The following is an 18746-nucleotide window of genomic DNA, read 5'->3' as shown; positions in this document are numbered from 1 at the left end:
GGACTCAGATCTGTGTCTCATCGCTTGTGCGGACTCAGGTCTGTATCACATTGCTTGTGCGGGCTCAGGTCTGTGTCACATCGCTTGTGCGGACTCACGTCTGTGTCACATCGCTTGTGCGGACTCACGTCTGCGTCACATCGACTCAAAACGGTATAGTGCAAGATCGTTAGTGCGGACTCAATACACTATCAAATCATTAATTTGGACTCATACCAATTGTGTGGACTCAACACAATGTCACATCGTTAGTCGAAAGACCTCAATACAGTGCCACTTCGTTAGTCGACAGACCTCAATACAATGCCACTTCGTTAGTCAACAGACCTCATTACAGTGCCACTTCGTTAGTCGACAGACCTAAATACAGTGCCACTTCGTTAGTCAACAGACCTCAATACTGTGCCACTTCGTTATTCGACAGACCTCAATACAGTGCCACTTCGTTAGTCAACAGACCTCATTACAGTGCCACTTCGTTAGTCGACAGACCTCAATACAGTGCCACTTCGTTAGTCAACAGCCCTCAATACAGTGCCACTTCGTTAGTCAACAGACTTCATTACAGTGCCACTTCGTTAGTCAACAGACCTAAATACAGTGCCACTTCGTTAGTCGACAGACCTAAATACAGTGCCACTTCGTTAGTCAACAGACCTCAATACAGTGCCACTTCGTTAGTCAACAGACCTCAATACAGTGCCACTTCATTAGTCGACAGAATTAACAATAATGACGATTTATTAACGCAAGACTTTTAATGCGGTTGTAACAAATATTACTTTGTGAGCTATATGATGAAAAACAGACAGTAATGCTTTTGTCGATATACGTGTCGATAAAGTCTTCTGTTTGATGAGGAAATCGTGTAGATGGTAAAAAAAGACATAAAAAACAATCATTTGACACATTGCATGTCTGTCTGACGGTACGTTATGTCGAATCGATAAGACAAAACAGGATATAAAAAAACAAATGGATTTTAAAAACCTTTAACAATGTGTTGTAAAACAATTTCCAACGCAATCATCACATAACGGATGAGTAGGGCAAGTATAGTAAACACTTAGCGCCTCCTAGTGTATAATAACAACGGTAAGGGCAATTACTCGTCCTGTCACCGCGAGGCGGCGCTGTGCTAAGAGAGCTGTCATTACTTCCGTAGAAATATGACGTGGTAGTGCGTCACGCGACACGAGTGGTTATTACCATAATGCGTCTCGGACAAGGAAAAGGACGTGTTAAAACGTCTGCCTGTGATACATCACTGATGATTCCAGACACTCTGAAGCTTTCTGCATCAGCTTTTATCAAGTCTGCAAACACCCACATTCTTTCTCCTCAAGTCGCATTGTTACCAGTGAAAATCAAGCTATTTAATTAGCGGTTATTTGCTCTCAGCCAATTTGCTCGACTGTAGACCCTCGCCGTTATTACGTAATAAACACAAACGGACTGCTTGAAGATTTCTCCCAAATATACGAAAATTAATTTTCTGCTAACTATATATATTTACCATTTTAAAAAAACTAATACTCTACGAAGGAAATTGAGGGGAAAAAAATGAATTTTATATTGTTGCAAAGAATGATGATATTAGTAAGTGTAAGAATTATAAAGCAGAATGTATGGTGGAGTACGTTTTGATATGTAGTAGGTACAGTGATTTCATCCTTCATACAGTTTTTTTTATATAAGGATTATCATGTCCCAGTGTGTGTTAAACAGGACATAAACCTCTTGTAGCTGGGTCCATCACTTACTGTTAACTATCGTTTAAAAAGTCAGCCATGGCAGACATTATCGCATCATGACACCGTGAATTCGACAAACATCCACACAAATGTACCTATATAACCTACACAGATCTATGTACTTTCTATTATAAATAGATCCTATCAAGACATGATAGTTTGGATAAAAACCTGTCCGAATTAAACTACTTCATTAACTATGTTGCTATCAACTTGATGTACTTCAGTGACGAAAGATCATTTATTAGGATACTACATTTGAATCCATCTCAGCAATATTGAATAACCAATCAGGTTCCAGCTGTTATTGTTATAAACTAACCAGTCAGATCAAACCTCTCATTGGGAAATGTGGGTTAGAATTTGACCTCGATCCTGAGGTTTTTAGGTCAATATTAGATCCGATCACCCGGCTCGATTTCTGATTCCTTAATTCAATACAATCGGCTTAGATACGGTCTGGGATGTTATTCATAGTAAAGAAATGGAAAAACATGTCTTGTCACTTTCATGATTAGGGACAAATATAGAAAACGTAGGTCATGGAAGGTCAGGATGTCTTATCGTGTCAATCATGTCACCTTCGACCTCGTGTTGAGAGCGTTTCCTTCCTTCGTGCTGTAAAGATCGACTGAAAAGCGGAAAAATTACGGGGAGATTTGAAAGTGCGATAACCATCACGATATCTTAGCCGTATCTGTTCAGTCGTAAAGATTCAAATTGTAATAAGGAAACACAATCACAGTCGTAATGAAGGACGATACGATCTATACGTGGTAGTAAACAATGGCATATGTACGCATTAAGTAATATATAAGTTAAATTCGTAGTGTCCGGTACATATATAGAAACTGATAAAATTGGAAACACTTCTGATTCCAATTAGTTTTGCTACCTCAGTAGGCCTTCATGGTTCCTACATGGTAACACAATATGACGTCATCAATATATACTGCTGTTACTATCGATTGCGTTATAATAACGTTACCAATAAAAATATCCCCTGAATTTTCCGCTTGGCCTGAAAACTACCGTGTTGGTTTTATCTCTTTAATGAATGATATACATATATTTGTAGTTCTTAACCTTGTCTTCAGCAAGATTGGGGTTTCTGGTCAGTACATGTGGATTTGCAATCAAGCCTTATTTAACAGTTTCGGTCCTGAAATATTGCAAACAAATACGGGTGTACTTGTGGAATTGATATTCCTTTTGTGGCTGTGATCACTAACTGTGTATGTAGATGTTTCACATTTTACACCACAGGGACATTTTATAATACTTTGTACTTATATTTAACGTCTGCAGTACCAACATGGCGGTCGCAGTTCATAGAATGTAGACATGAAGAACACTATAATAATGGACATAACAGTTCTTGGTGCTTTAGGTTCAAACGAAACTCCAGTCAAAAAGAAATAGTTGTATACAAAGAATAAGGCACATTCGACCAAACAAAAAGTCCAACTGAAAACTTCGACGCGGTGTAAATTTATCAGGCCACTTTATCTCGCAACCGGATATAGAGGGCGCCCCTGGTAAAGGGTCATACTAATGTCCTGATGTGGTATACACCGACATCAGCATCGCGTGCCAGACCATTAAATGATGATCTATCATCCCGGGACGCTCATGTAATCAGCTGGTAATCCAATGTCACCTGTTTTGACGGTAACAAATGGGGGTCGCAGCAGACGGTTGTATAATAGTGATGAATTAGACACTTTACGTATAACTGACCTAAGCATCAGGATGAAATTATGGAGAATTTCCACAAACACATTCTTCTTCCACCTCTCTCTCCATCTCTGCCAAAATGGTCCTCGAGGAAACATAGTCTGCCAGCAATGTAATGAGTATGTTAAGCATTATCGAGGGAAATGGCTGTTATGTGAATTAGGTAAAATATTGCCCATTTCACGAAATTATCAAATTTTCCCATACAGAGTACATTGTACGACAGCTGGTGTAACCCCGGGATTCTGTAAACACCCGGGTGGTGAGAAAATGTTTCTTCTCACTCAATACAGTCACTAGCGCGTACAGGGACACATCCATAACATCAGTATGATTATGTTGGACCGAGAGAAGTCAACACTATCAACCAGTCGGGGACAAACTGGCCTGTTTAATAAACATATGATGGTCAATAGTTCACGTCCGTGTCTGTAAAGGTGTAGGTAACCACTGAGTCTTGTGTAAAGGCTTTAGGATGTTACAAATCAAGAATTACTGAGAGGCGTTGCCAATAAAATTTCAGTCATTCTGACAATATCGGTTTTAGTATTACCATTATGTCAATATATTTGGAATTCATCCACTTTGTATTATAAACTTAAAAAAATAAAATCAAGCATCGCGACGACAAAACATATCTTTCTCTATTAACGGCTTGATACAATGAATAGTTGTAACAGAAGTCATTATTTATAATAATGCCTCCGACAGGAATCGAACCCGAGATCCCTGACTTACTAGTCTGGCGATCAACCGATCATGCTAAAGAGAAGTTTTCTGTCGCTGTGCGATATTTTATGACTATTTTGTACCAGGGTGGTGACGGTCGAGGGAAAAAACTCTGTATTTAATATTTATCACAATGTTACCTCGTCATACGTGATTTAGTTGTGACTGAAACAACCACTATCCTACTGTCACAAGGCCAAACGCCATCACCGTCACACGATCTTAGCTACGTCATTATCATCATATACAGGTTGTTACAAGTTATCAGAGCACTGTCACAAAGTCAAAGGTCATCACTGTCAGACAACTGTTGTAAGTGAAACATCCCGAACACAGGTTACCAACATTTTTACTGATTTTCGTTCAACTTCCATTATTTTAATTAATTATGTTTCAGCTCTTTGTGTGATTCTGTAGCACAGTAACGTCAAATTCAAAAGATTTGTCGCGCTTTTTGTGTTCATTAGAAAATTGAATTTTGGACGATGGGAAATTTCAAGTTCATCATAAGGTGTTGTCAACAGCTTAATTTTGAAAGTCTGGAGATTGAATAATGCCATAGTCTGATGTACTGATGTGAATGAATTACCTTACTACTAATTAAGGGAGGGAACAATTCACTGAAATAGCATACCTGTATATTAACAGAGCATTTTCAGGCTTTGTAGTTCACTACATTTGTCTCAAGAACAACTCAATTCATCACCTCATGAAATCGACCCAAAATATTCAATATCTAAATAAAATTGTTGTTCGTTTCGATGTTGTTCCATTTCATAAATCTTGATAACACGAGTCTTATTTGGAGTGGCGGCATTTCTTTCGGTTAATATAACCATGGCGTGTAAAATACATGATAAACACATGAATGTACATCACATTTTTATTTCTGTTTTAACTATCTTAAACACAAGTTTATTTGTATTTTGTGTTAGATGTAACAGCACTAGACAAATGTACAAAACACATTTATCTTTGTACATGTAAACAATGTCAATCTGTGGATCTAGTCAAAATACGTTAATCCGGATACGGTACCATATTTACATCATACTAAATCCGGATACGGTACCATATTTACATCATACTAAATCCGGATACGGTACCATGTTTACATCATACTAAATCCGGATACGGTACCATATTTACATCATACTAAATCCGGATACGGTACCGTATTTACATCATACTAAATCCGAATACGGTACCATGTTTACATCATACTAAATCAGGATACGGTACCATGTTTACATCATACTAAATCCGGATACGGTACCATGTTTACATCATACTAAATCCGGATACAGAACCATTTGATTTCATTGATTCGAACGTTAGCGTTGTAGATAGCTAGTTTGGTCTAGACAATTAAAAATTAGTCACAAACGTAACAAGGAAGGTAGTAACACCGGATGAGAATCGTTATTCCGGATAATTACTGTCTTCAAAGTATCTTGGTTAATTGTCTATAGATTTTAATACAGTTGAAGAATATAGGATTGATAGTTTTTTCCCGTATTAAGAATATTATATGGATCAACGCATTTCGACTCTATTATTCTTGCTTTCGAATAAGAAACTGTGCTTTTCATGTGCAAAAGGTTACACCAGTGATCATCAGAATGCTTAGAAATAAATTAACGATAAATGATATTACACGAAAAATGAATGGAAATAGTGAAACAGAACGAGAAGGCTTGCATGTTACACACACATATATACACAAATGTGTATCTATCTGGTACTTGTCAGACATGAAACCTGTCTTCCCTCCGTCATTGAGATATTGTTCACTGATATATGATCGCCTTAATAAGAAAATGAGCACAACAAAATGGAGAAATTATATACATTTTGACCTAGATAAGCCTTTGTAATACTGACAATAGTTCAGCGTCTTAATTCTAAAAATCCACCGAAAATAGTACCTCCTTTAGAACATGAAAGCTGGGCTCATGTTTACCGACTTAAACAGGAGCAGTAAAGATAAAGACAGAATCCGCACTGCCGACCAAAGTTCAGAGCGATATTAATCTACCACTGGTACATACCTTTGACGTATAAGAGAAATCATAGTAAACTTTGTACAGACAATAAAACATGATCTCGAACGTCCGGTACCTGAGGAACCAGCAGCTGAGGGGACTCTATGGTTAAAGTTATACTGATAAATCCACAGGGCCGTGTACTCTTACATTCATTCAATTAATGTTCACATCACGCGAATACAGGATAGACTAATTGTAAGACAGAGGTGATATCTTATGTCTTATTAAAATTTACAGATAATGAACTTTTGGTCCACTTTTTTTCATAAACACGTTTAGAGGTTCAATACAGGAACTTGGACAGAGTTAGGGCTGGTGACAAGTTCTGTTAGGCAGTGAAAACATTAACATATGAATTTACATTATACCAACAATAAATAATATCTTTATCATTACTTATATATATTCACCCTTACATATACTGTAGTTCAGGGTACATCTTCGTTATCAACAGTCACATATTTACATCCAATATTCAAAATATACAATGAATCGATACGGAAGAGACAGACGAGACCACGTGATCATTAAATAAAACGTCTGAGTGACGGCGATTACTTAATAACTTGAAATCAATGCCATTTCATTTTTCATAGCTACATACATATCTATACCACAGAAACGGTCACATCACGTCATTTCCCAATCGTCCATGGTTAGAGTTTAAACGACACATGTCACCACACCAAAGCATTATAATTGCTGTCACGTGTTATCACACATTTAAGTAGGTCACTGTGACTCCGCACGGAACCATTAATACACACGTCTGCGTGAAAAGATGTGTTAAGTTTTTGTACAGCACCATGTTCCTCCCACTTTATGACACTGGCACCACACCGACACAGGAAGTGTGTGTAATTGGGTCTGCGTAGTAATACACCACGGACACAATAAATAGCCCATTGGTATGTAGTTAGCACCTTGATGATATTCCTGTTCCACAAATGGACGTTATTGGTTATATATGTTAATGGAAGATAAAATACGAGGCCGGAAGTCACAAACATTGTCATTTTGTGAAAATTTAACCAGCCACTTGAATAAGGAAGTCAGTACAGGCCTGTTTTTGTAAACCGGAAGAATGCATATCCAGGAAAGAAACGCAAGACTAACAGGAAGCTAGACTTCCAAGTATCACATATCGCGCAAACAATCACTTATTTGAGTATTCTACAGTTTCTTAAGATCTGCGCATGCTCATTATTTGGATCAGCGCAACAGTCTCTTTCTCACAACCAGTTATATGTAATATCTACATGTTTATTGAGTCTGTTGCAATTTTCCCGCAATCTCCACGTCAGAGGTAAACGTGCAAATGCATCACGAGATGACTGCGCTGCTAATGACTAGCTGGAGGAGCTGACGTCACGTGATTCATGCACCTGGTGATACCTTATTGTGTGCAATAAAGTCTGACGCGGGCATGACCATCATCTGGGCGGTCTTGAGCGAGGAATATTTGTGTAGGCTGTTCCAGTGTATGCCATTTTGTCTAAAGTAGTTGTTATGAAAGCCTTTCTGATAGTATCGTCCATTGAGGTTAGAATCAAAACAGTCGTTGTACCACCAGCCTCCCCGGTAATGCATGGCACAGTTGTCAAACGGACGAAGGTCATTGTCAGTGTCGTACGTACTAAACCGAACACCATTGTGGTTCTCTCGGTGTGACGTCATCGAGTCGCCAGCAGTACCATGGTAACCGCTCACGTGCAGCCTGTAGTCATCCGACTCGTCTTCAATCCGGAAGTAGTCATAGATAGCATAGTACCTGCTTCCGTTCCACTGTTCAATTTCCACTCGGAGTTTAAATTTACCTGAAACACATGTAAACAAACATTTTATATGCAAAAGTTAAACTGTTCAGTCGACCTACAAACTTTTTTTAAGGGAGTTCAGGGGTGTCGAGAGAGGGTGAGAATAAAACCGCCATCCAAGCAAATACAAGGAGCAATATTTACGTGAAATGTAGAGAGATTTTAACTCCATTCTGTATCGCTAACTGTCAAGTGTTTTATTTAACTTTCGTAACATGAATTGGCCAAGTCAACAATGTCACTCCTACAGCTATACAGCTAGAGCCGTGGTGTTGACTCATTAATCACTGAGAGACCGGGTACACAAGTCAAAAAGTACTAGAATCGTGTAATGAAACTTGTTTGTGCCCAACAATGCTCCAACACAGGAACCAATTTAAAATGCAGTGTGAACGGTATTTAAGTAATGTACCCGATAGTGTGACACGCTCGTGCGTCACCATTCCGTGTCTAGTCACATTGTGAATAATGGCGCTCATTGACGAGTACGATGAAACAAACAGGTTACGTTAGACCTTTAAAGGAAAATAATTTAAGTAAATACGATGTTTTGTTTGTTACAGGTACATAATGTGAGACAGATGTTACAGTTATGTATACTAGTCGCTACCGAGGTGTTCCGGATTCCTTTCGGGATACAAACCGGAACCGGGTAGAGCTGAACATCCTTAAACTAGATGATGACGGTAACAGTGTGTACGACGATGACCTTGACCCCAACATTTGTAGGTGTTTCCCGCGCACCAGTCAGAAGACGATCCCCTCTATGTTATATGACCATATAAAATGTCCACACGTGGAACACAGACATATCCAGCCTGCCCAACACTATGTGTTTACCTACCCTTGGACAGCAAGCAGTGGCAACGGTCGTCAGAGGGCACACCGTGACTTTGATCAGTACTCGGGACTTGGGGTTATTGGGGAGGACGATGACGACTGGGAAAACAATGTTACGCGCACTGCCCCTCCTTTTGCCGTGCATTCACCAATTCGAGCAAGGATGCCTTACAGTGCACCCAATCCAACGGAAAAAAATCCACAGGGCAAATACAGACAGACCATAGCAACTGACTTTCGCCAATTTGGATCAGCGCCATCTTTGACTGCATATTCAGCCAAAAGACAAACGCCTGTGGCGAACAGGAAATCGAATATTCAGCATGCGGAACCCTCTACCCCTTTCCTAGACAAGAGAGAACGCGGAATGCAGGATAAACCTCGTCATTTTCAGGGGCATTATATGGATCAAAGTAAGTAATTAGAATTGAAATATCATGTATATTTCAACTTATTCAGAATTATTTCTAAAAGAAGAAGCAATTTTAAATACGCAAACCCATTGCAGATATTTCATATTCATTCGATCTTGAATTTACTGTAACCTAAAAAACAAGACTCATAATATCCCTAAAACTGATAAGATGTATAAGATTATTCCTTATGTTTCTTTTTAATTCTTATTTCAGAAGACGGTCGTGTTTACAAGTTTAATGTAAAGTATGGGAAAAGGGACATACAAGCTACACGAGAACACGATAACACTTACAGATAAACCCAGGGGAGATAACCTGCGCCGAAATCACAAACCAACGATTTCTTAATCAAGAAAGCACTTGGCCTTTAAGGATATTAGACAGCAGGTTTTCTAAAAACTATCAAGAGCTAGAGGTGTTACATACTCCAAAGAAAACATAAACTTACATAATCTTTGTAGATAAGTATTTATAAGTAAGAAATGTAAAGAGGGTGTTTATCTTGCCAATTGTTACAGAAGATACAGCGATCTCACCACGTTATAGACATAGGTCTATTAGTTTGTATCCATAAATAAGCAAACGCTCCAAATTCATCATTTCGGGAATTATAAATTAACGAGATTTGTTTAAGAATTATGTAATATGTTCTATGGAGTTATATTTGTATTAGATGTTGTATTTAAGTGTTATTAAGAATGTTGTTAGTAATGTAGAGTCAGACTTGTTCACGTTTTACAGAATATAGGTATTAAGATCGTTTAGCTTAAATGTTCCATCTGATGGAGAGTTACCAATGTTTCCACAGATGAATCAACAGAGAGGTATCGACTAGTCGCGCCTACTTGTTATCTACATTTAGGATAGAAAATGTTGCTGTTTCTTCTTTTCCGGGTCAGGGTTTCGTGGAGGCCGGGATTATTTTAGATCTGTGTACCGGAAGTCGGTTGTACTTTCCTGATAATCGACATTATATGCATAGTGTTGCACAGGTAAACAAACAGTATTGCTCAAGAAAATTGACTGTTTGGTAATTTTACCTTCGGTTATCTGTCAAATTAAAGGTTTTAACGTATTTGGTTACACTCTTGTGACTGTGATGATTGAACATATCATAATGGAGCTCTGAGTACTTGAAAGCTTTTGTTTTTAAATTACCGATGGATCAATGAGTTGGGTTTGTGTTTGTATCTCAACCTATTTAAACGGGAGTGATGTATATATATATATATATGTATGTATGTATGTATGTATAGTATATTATATATAAGCTATTTCTATTAAAATATTTTTCTGAACACTCACCTTGGCTACATAGACGATAAATATTGTCATTTCCAATCCAAAACTCGCCAGATAAACTCCCGAACCCGTTTTTGTACTCTGTCCAGTTCCGGTAGAAGTCTACAGATCCGTCCAGGCGGCGCTGTAACACTGTCCAGCCTGTAAGGATAGAGCATTGGAAAGGTCAAAGGAGAAATTAATGTCAACTTGGCGAAAACCAGTACAAAGCTCTGTATATCGAGAATAGATACGTTTGGAGTCCATCCTGTACGGGTTGTCATCTGACGAGCTAGAAATGAAAGCATATTACACAACAGGGGAGGAACCCCTCGAATCTGATAATGAAATACAACTCTTTATCGATAAAGGATTTAAAGTAAACTGTTCTTATGCAAGACACTTACCGCCACCTTCTCTGGCCTTACAAGGCGCCATGAATGGGGCAGGGGCTCTTTCTGGTTGGATCATTATATTGTAGTCTCCCTCGTAACGAAGGCTACCACTTTGGTAAACGTCATGACAATCTGTAACAAATTAAAAATGGTTACTATAGTAACCTCCTGTAGACGTCATGACAACACAAACGTTGTTTACAACTTTAAACTACCACACTAGTTGTCAACACGTGGTTTCGATGTTGTAAATTACCTAAACCGCGTCACAGACTCAACGCATACTTTTGTTGGTTCTGTCAACTGGAAACAATGGTTTTGACGATTCCTGTTTTAAACACACAGCGATGTAACCATGGAAACGATTACATTAAAATGCACCTAAATATAAAATGCATTATATCTTATGACAATAGTATTTATTATATTATCGTGACAATATTGGAGAGAAAGTGTAAATACCGTTTCCTTAAGATGTCAGGCCACGTCATTTGACAAGTGTATCTGTTTGAGCCTGTGATATCGATATTGTCCTCTGAGAACAGAAGTTAACGGTGACCCGTAATACTTAAGATATTCGGATTTTAATTGGCATACATTAACCAATTGTTACTGCAGACTAGTAAAACGTGTTAGAACTTTTTTTCTGTGAAGTGTGGGAGGAATAGTTCCATTTTTATAAGTGTACTCCATCTTTATCAGAGCTGTGGATACCCCGCCGTTTTACGAGTGTTTATATTTGGATAAAGATGCACGACGACGTTAATGTTACCGCAAATCATAAACTTAACACCTTCTTATATTGCTTGGCGTTTGTTGCACTGACGCAGTGGGCTTTTCCTTCTTTTTCTCCTTTTTTCGTTTTTTTTTCTTCGAGAAGTCCCACAAAAATTGTATTAAGCATCGTTGTATATGAATAGTGATGCTACTTGATCCATTCATTTCTCTGACATTGCTGATAAGACTGGAAATTTACCGTTTTAAGCCATGGAACTATTAACTGTTTCTAACTACGCCGAATGAAAACGCATCATGTCGTACGTTACATACAACCATACGTTTGTACAATGATACTAATATTGCTCTTTCGTTAAGTAAAGAACAAAAGGATGTGAACTGCCATGCTTGTCTGGTTTTCTTGGCGACTACGTGCATCGTAGCACATTGCACATTGACATACTTTCTTTAGACGCCGGTGCAATATCCGTTGATTTCTATACATTGACAGAGTGTCTAAACAATCAAGTTAGTTTATACCACGAAAACATACCGGGAACAAGAACTCAAACAACCCAGACTAGCTTTACTCCGACAACAAGCACCACAATAACCCAGAGCGGCTATTCCATCACGTTGACACATGCTAATGTTAGATGATCACAGACAAGAAGAAATAAACAACTTGTGGATCTGGCAAGCCGAGAACCAAGCAACTCCATAGTAATTGAGTTGTGAAGAAGGCGACTGGAACTTGGCCAGAGACTAGGGGAGATGGTAATAGACGGAACAGATGTTGTTTAGGGTGCCTGGCCAGATTTTACTGTAATGTACTGGTGTCTTTAGGAACATGCACCCACGGATAATTAATTCATTCGATGTCATTATTTTTACAGTTTCGTTAATAAAGCGAAATAATCAATAATGTATCTGAAATATACCATCATATTGCATTAAATAGGAAGTTATCTCCCTTTGTCTCTCATTATTCAGCATTAGAGAACGGTTTAGAAACGATACGATGACAAGTTCACGAGCTCGTGAAGGTAAATAGACAAAAATCAAAAGATATCAACGACCAAGTTGATCGGATAGAAAAACTGTTAACATACGATGTATTTCAAAGACTGACAGCACAATACGGCCATGGTTTTTATTGAGTTAGTTTGGTCAAGTTCATAACAGGTATAAAAAATCAGACTTTTGTATATATTATACTGGAAATATTATGTTTGATATAGATCTGAAACGTGTCGAAGTTGAAGGAGTCGCTGTAAACGATTCGTAACCTTTCCCGCCAGCCTATCTAGGCGCTGGGACTTATCTCGTTTTACCATGTGGGTGATTATTCCATCTTTCATCCCTGGTTCTATTTCTGTAGTAATTGCTATGGTTAGCATGTTACAATCTATATACCCATTTATAAGTATAAAGACTACGTTTATTTTGATGAAAAAAATATCAGATATCAATTTTTCCAAAATTCATATGAATAGAAACAAATGTTTCAGGTCGGTTCAGAACGGCACACGGAAATAAATCAACAAAATAAATCTGTTTATTCGACCTTTGACCCCGATACATATGTGAATGAAATATCATGTCATGACGACAATAAATCTCGCCTAGTTGTCGGCCTCGTTGTCGTTATCTACCCAGTCACTGTAACACGTAATCTGCTACCATGGACCACCTGTTAGCAGTACAGTCACCTTACATGAAACGTTCCCGTTAATAAAAATAACGTTCTATAGAGTCCAACTTTCAAAATCAATTACGTTAAACATTAAACATTTCATAAAAACCAAACCACATTATGACATTTATTTTTCAAATATGATTTCAGAATTCATCCGACATTTGTTCCGTAATACTACAAGAGGACTAGGCTTTCAAACCACGTGGGATCATTGACGGAATGGAGCGTAACGTGCCGATAAATATAGTGAATAAAACAGACGCTGATGTTATTTATGTTTAGATAATTAGGTCCCGATGATTAATGGTGAAATATGAATACCTTGTGGTTAAAAAAAACCGCTTGAAAGGTCGGCAAGGTCGCCAGATTACTTTTTTCGACGTGTGTAACATCAGGGTCTTGTGCACGTACATTGCACAAGAAGATGAAATTGATGCGACGTTCCTGATAAAACCTTATCATTCTTGTTGGACTTATCATCATCAATACAAGTAACACGTGTCTCATTAAACCCATCATAAAGCTGTATGTATATAGTGTAGGGTTTGTAATTGCAGAATTGTTCGATTTTATGAGTGAAAATGCTTAAAGCATAGGTTATGTAAATATCATCAGTTCACTGACAAAAATGATATTAATTTCCTTTGAAGAAGATAATAATAAAGTTTCATTGATATTCCGGTTGTCGTCAGTTTTGTATATCACGGTTAGTTAGCATAGACACATGCTCTTCAACGTCGACACAATGGCGGCCTTGCGAAGTTGTTGGTAAACCTCGTCCGTAAGTTCACTTTGTCTTTTGATGTTTCATTGTGTTACATAACAATAGGTGGATGGAATGTCACTCGTAATGTATCGGGATTCTCTAAAGGCACGTTAGTGACCTCTGTTACAAGATGAATTACTTCCGGTGCACGCACGGCCATGCTGATGATGATCACGATTGATGATGAGAGTGAGTTCTGTGCTCGTTCGCCGTTATCTTGCCCTGCTGTTCTGCTGATAAAAAATAGGAAACGATATATGATGGCAAAGAACTTTACAGCACTCCGAGTATCTGCCGCCGGGTACGGTTCAGTGACCACAGGGAGTTTTACTCCCGCCGATGATGGGAACAACAGACGATGACATCAGACGATACAATCCTGGTACAACAAGGTGGTTTGTTCAGCAAATATTTTGTCTTGTTCTCATGACATTCTCTAGCGATTTACCACACTGTAGAATGTATATAAGAATGTTGTCTGCACGGGATGCAATACAACACCAGTGTTCTATTTCATGTCATATCAAACACACTTTTCAGTTGTCTTGTCTGAAGTTTGTATCTTCAAAATTATCAATTACGAGATAAATAAACATAAAAAATGATATCAGAAATTATGATTCTAGTTACTTTTAAACAAACTTTAGGATTTCAGGAAGAAATGTGAGATATGTCTAGTGACGGAGTTGTATACTAGCATATTCAGCATAGCTGGCGTACCCAATCTGTCACCGTTTTCTTACTCTTTGTTCTATTATGTTTTTAGCAGAGAGTTTTTATTGTAGTTCAGACGAGGGAAATACCTCTATGAAGACATGAGATACACCTGATTATACCGAATGTAACAGTTACGTGTACATGCATATATCATCAGATCCGTTAATCACGACGATGTGGTAGTGCACCTGTTACTTTCCATGCGTTTACTAATATGGAAACAAACACAGTTGTGTTTTCCAATAAGACTTAATTGTATAATTGCTGACGCTCAGCCACATGTGTTGCGGTCTGGGGGTGTTTCATTATTTACCTAAAAGTCTTATTGCAGCGCTTTTGATGTTTGAGTTGTAATAATGAAATACCTGTTCCGCCCCATTTGCTTCTCGAACACTACCCCACCTGGATCGTGACTTATGTGACATTACCCCCACGTGGTAACATCACACATGATAACAGTCAACCTCGTCCCGATTTCCTCCCGAGGGAACCAAACCTGGTTTCAATGCGATCAACCTCGTTCTTGTGATACCAGTGGGTATATATATATAATCAAACCTCCTGGATCGAGGTTATGTCATTTCGTCAACCTCGTCACCGATATCGTGTTTTATCAACACTGTACCGATACCAGTCCATCTCCTGGGTACATTTCACGGCCTTTTCTATGTATGAGTTAATTATGATCTTGAAAAATACTATTCATCTAATCTAACCTGGTGAGTCACAGTGGACTGGAACAAGATAGCGCACACAAGAAGTATGGAAATCCACAGAGCCCCAAACCACAACTATGTTGGTAATGAGCAAGACCTCATCATCGTCCACGGGTTTCTGTGTCTTCGAGTATGGGAGGAGTCGTGGGAAAATAACAAGTACTAGGTCCAAAGTATAGGTCACTTGTCGTTACATTGTGACTACTTGTACGGAGTCATGAAAACAGATCGTAAGAAAACTTGTAAGGGGAAGGAAGCTGCAGCCCCGTGTGTATCTCCGAGTCACTACACAGCTATGTTCAGCAGACTTTGTACTAATTGGAGTACACGCATGCTATGTACATGCTCGCGTGTCTGCATGTCAGTGAACATGTGTCATAGAACAGGTATCTGTCAGACTACTATAACATTATATCACGCCGGACATCTTGTTCATGTTTTACTGTTTTAGAATGATATAGCAGTAGATACGTGAACCTTAGACGGGTTTACCGCTCTCTAATTTAAAATGCCACATATACCAGATTTTGTACCTAATTCTTCAATCCTAATCTCTATTTAAATCGAATGACATAGACACACAATAAATGGCAGTGCGTATTATGCAGTTAAGATTAGGATTAACGTGTTATCGGTAAATCAGCCAGTCCCTCTCCACTCAGGGCTTCTGCATCTTCTACCTCTGGTCTCCTTCGTCCTTGCTCTGTTGAGTTGGGTTATCTCCCTTGCAACCGCCAGCATTGTTTTATCTTTCCGCTTGGTCAAACACCTGGGTTGGTATTTATGATATATAACTATTCGCAAGTAAGTATAAACAATGGGTAAAACCAACCAAAAGGGAAATAACTCAGACATTGAATTTTGAAATGGATGTTTAAACCCATACAGAGCGATATACTTAAATTTGAGTTACGTCCCTTCCTAAATCACAGGCCCGTTTACAACCATATTCAAAAGGGAAAAAATGTTTTATGCACGTACACTTGTCTTTGATTACACTGTAGAGTTACTATTTCCCCTCCAATTTCCCCGGAAAAAGAAAACGTCGTAAATATACGATTATGTCATGTTATAAGTACAATCGAGTGTCGGTAAGTCTGGTCGGTGAAGGCAACTTACAAGGTAAATACGATGATATGATTCTACAACACATATTTTTACAATTTCGTTTCACTCAAGTGGCTAGGTAACTGTGACGTCATTACTCCGGCCTACAGTAACAGTTCGCACCGTATGACCCGAAACTGACAGTCCGGCATAAATAGTATAAACCTCTCGCGCATTAAGGCTAATTCGCTCTTTGTCAAAACTGATCGACTGAAGAGCTGTGTATTTACTTACAGAAGTCTTATAATAAATAACAGCCTCAATATTCATGTGTAATGAGAGCACAGGGGAAAAGGCTACAGCCGAAAGCTCCTCCGCAGGCAATCGTAAGAAAAACAACCCGAGGCCGAATAGAGAGGGCGCGACTGCAGCCTTTGAACGAAAGTAAACAAAGCCCCGCCGCTAGACAGCGCGTGCTGAGCATGATTGTGAGAGGATTTCATGAGGTGAGTGCACGTGTAGGAGCAGGGGGATTCTGGAATATATTAAAGATTGTGCAGGACGACTGCATACCAATACTCACTCAAGTAGACACAATATGTGAAAATGACAATTAATTAATTAGAAAGGTATTCACCAGTATGAGACATCGACCCAAAGTCCAAAGTGTCCTCACTGGAATTCTTCAGACATACTCAACCATCAATCACGATGAATTGCCACGAAAATAAAACTATCGGTTAGTGAAACAGATACTGTCATACTGTTGGGAACGTCTGCTAACGGTTTCCGATACCATAATATTTCCTCGTGGGAAATACATATTTCCCGCCAAAATCAATAAACGTGAATCGGACCTAGATTTCGAACAACCGTATTGGATACATAATGGTCCAACCAAGTCTTTATCTTAACTGTTTTCTGTCAGGAAGATTAACTTTGGTTAGGTATTATACCAAAAACATCCGCGAGCTGGAGCCGAGTGTGTTTATTATCACAATTTTGTTTCAACGACACGCTTCACAGCATTAGAAATACTTGAATCTCCTTTTTTGCTTTATGCACGGGATCTCTTATTAGTAACGTTATTATGGAAAGTCATCTAATAAAAGCCACGAAAGAGTTTAGTCTTTATGTCTAAATGAAAAAAGGTGATGGAAAAAATTGTTTCAAATATTGCCAGTTGGTACAACCGTTTAGCACGTGTTACGTCAAATTTTGGCATTCTGAAACAGGTCGTCGTGTATTATATCACGTGTTTCAACTAATATAAGCAAACACACACACACAATCACGTAAACTTACAAATCAAATAAGTTTCGTCTAAGGAAGGAAATAAGTGAGATCCCGTGCTTAAAGACCATATGTAACATATATCCGTTTTTATCCTTAGCAATATCTCTTATGTAACAATCGAAGATTTCACAGCGTGAGAAAATTATTTAGTCAAAAGCGTGAGATAATTATTCAATTTAACTAACGTAAATGTTTTTCGTTTGCGTTACACTAACTGGACTGGCGTAATGCCCTGTCACGTCTTCTTAATCATCACACAAGGTACACCAGCCAAGTGTAGCCGAGTTGGTCCATGACATAGTATGGGACACCGGACTGTTATATAATGAAAGTCTCAATGAAACAAGGCAGGCAGTCCGGATTAAATCATGTAAAATGTGATGTGTACGAAGGAACTCTAAAATAAACAAGAAAAACATACTTCTACACAGACGATTCGAAGAGTTTTTTTTGTTATTTCCTTGTGAAACACTATTCTGTAATGGTTATGTTCAGCAAAGAACCCCTAAGCATACATGTATTCCCTGAAGATCATTGTTATGTTTTGTCATAATCTGGGACAGCTAAGGACATCCAATAAAGCCTGTTATTGAGTAGGACAATTCAAATTAATTAAGTGACTTCACCGGAAGTTGGAGATCGTTATCTTGTACATTTACTTTTGAAGTCAAAACAGGAAGTATTCACGATCTACTTTAATCCGCACATGCGTATAATTGGGGCTCTTCATTCAATAGTATCGTATTTACTAATGACCATACAGAAGCACGG

The 18746-nt window shown here is 38.4% G+C and overlaps 2 protein-coding genes across 2 annotated transcripts in view; one reads left to right on the top strand and one right to left on the bottom strand.

Annotated features, from left to right (window-relative positions):
* Positions 1-5089: 5089 nt before the first annotated feature.
* The window catches only part of LOC132555566 (techylectin-5A-like), a 28825-nt gene continuing 15168 nt past the window's right edge, over positions 5090-18746 (bottom strand). Inside the window, exons 3-5 of the mRNA XM_060219916.1 lie at positions 11030-11149; positions 10647-10784; positions 5090-8085 (exon numbers count right to left, since the gene is read on the bottom strand). Coding sequence (XP_060075899.1) covers positions 7646-8085; positions 10647-10784; positions 11030-11149 — 698 coding nt within the window. The 3' untranslated portion in view covers positions 5090-7645. The remainder of the gene's footprint in view (positions 8086-10646; positions 10785-11029; positions 11150-18746) is intronic.
* LOC132555536 (uncharacterized) lies at positions 8678-9640 on the top strand. The gene is made up of 2 exons (XM_060219884.1): positions 8678-9338; positions 9555-9640. Exons 1-2 carry the CDS (start codon positions 8678-8680, stop codon positions 9638-9640), a joined length of 747 nt encoding a protein of 248 aa, XP_060075867.1.

The sequence above is a fragment of the Ylistrum balloti genome, unplaced genomic scaffold (assembly GCF_031769215.1).
Source record: "Ylistrum balloti isolate Yb309-2 unplaced genomic scaffold, AGI_CSIRO_Ybal_v1 Utg370504, whole genome shotgun sequence".
In the NCBI taxonomy this organism is placed as follows: Eukaryota; Metazoa; Mollusca; class Bivalvia; order Pectinida; family Pectinidae; genus Ylistrum; species Ylistrum balloti.
The sequence above is the reverse complement of the archived record's forward strand: the minus strand, read 5'-3'. Positions and strand labels throughout refer to the sequence as shown.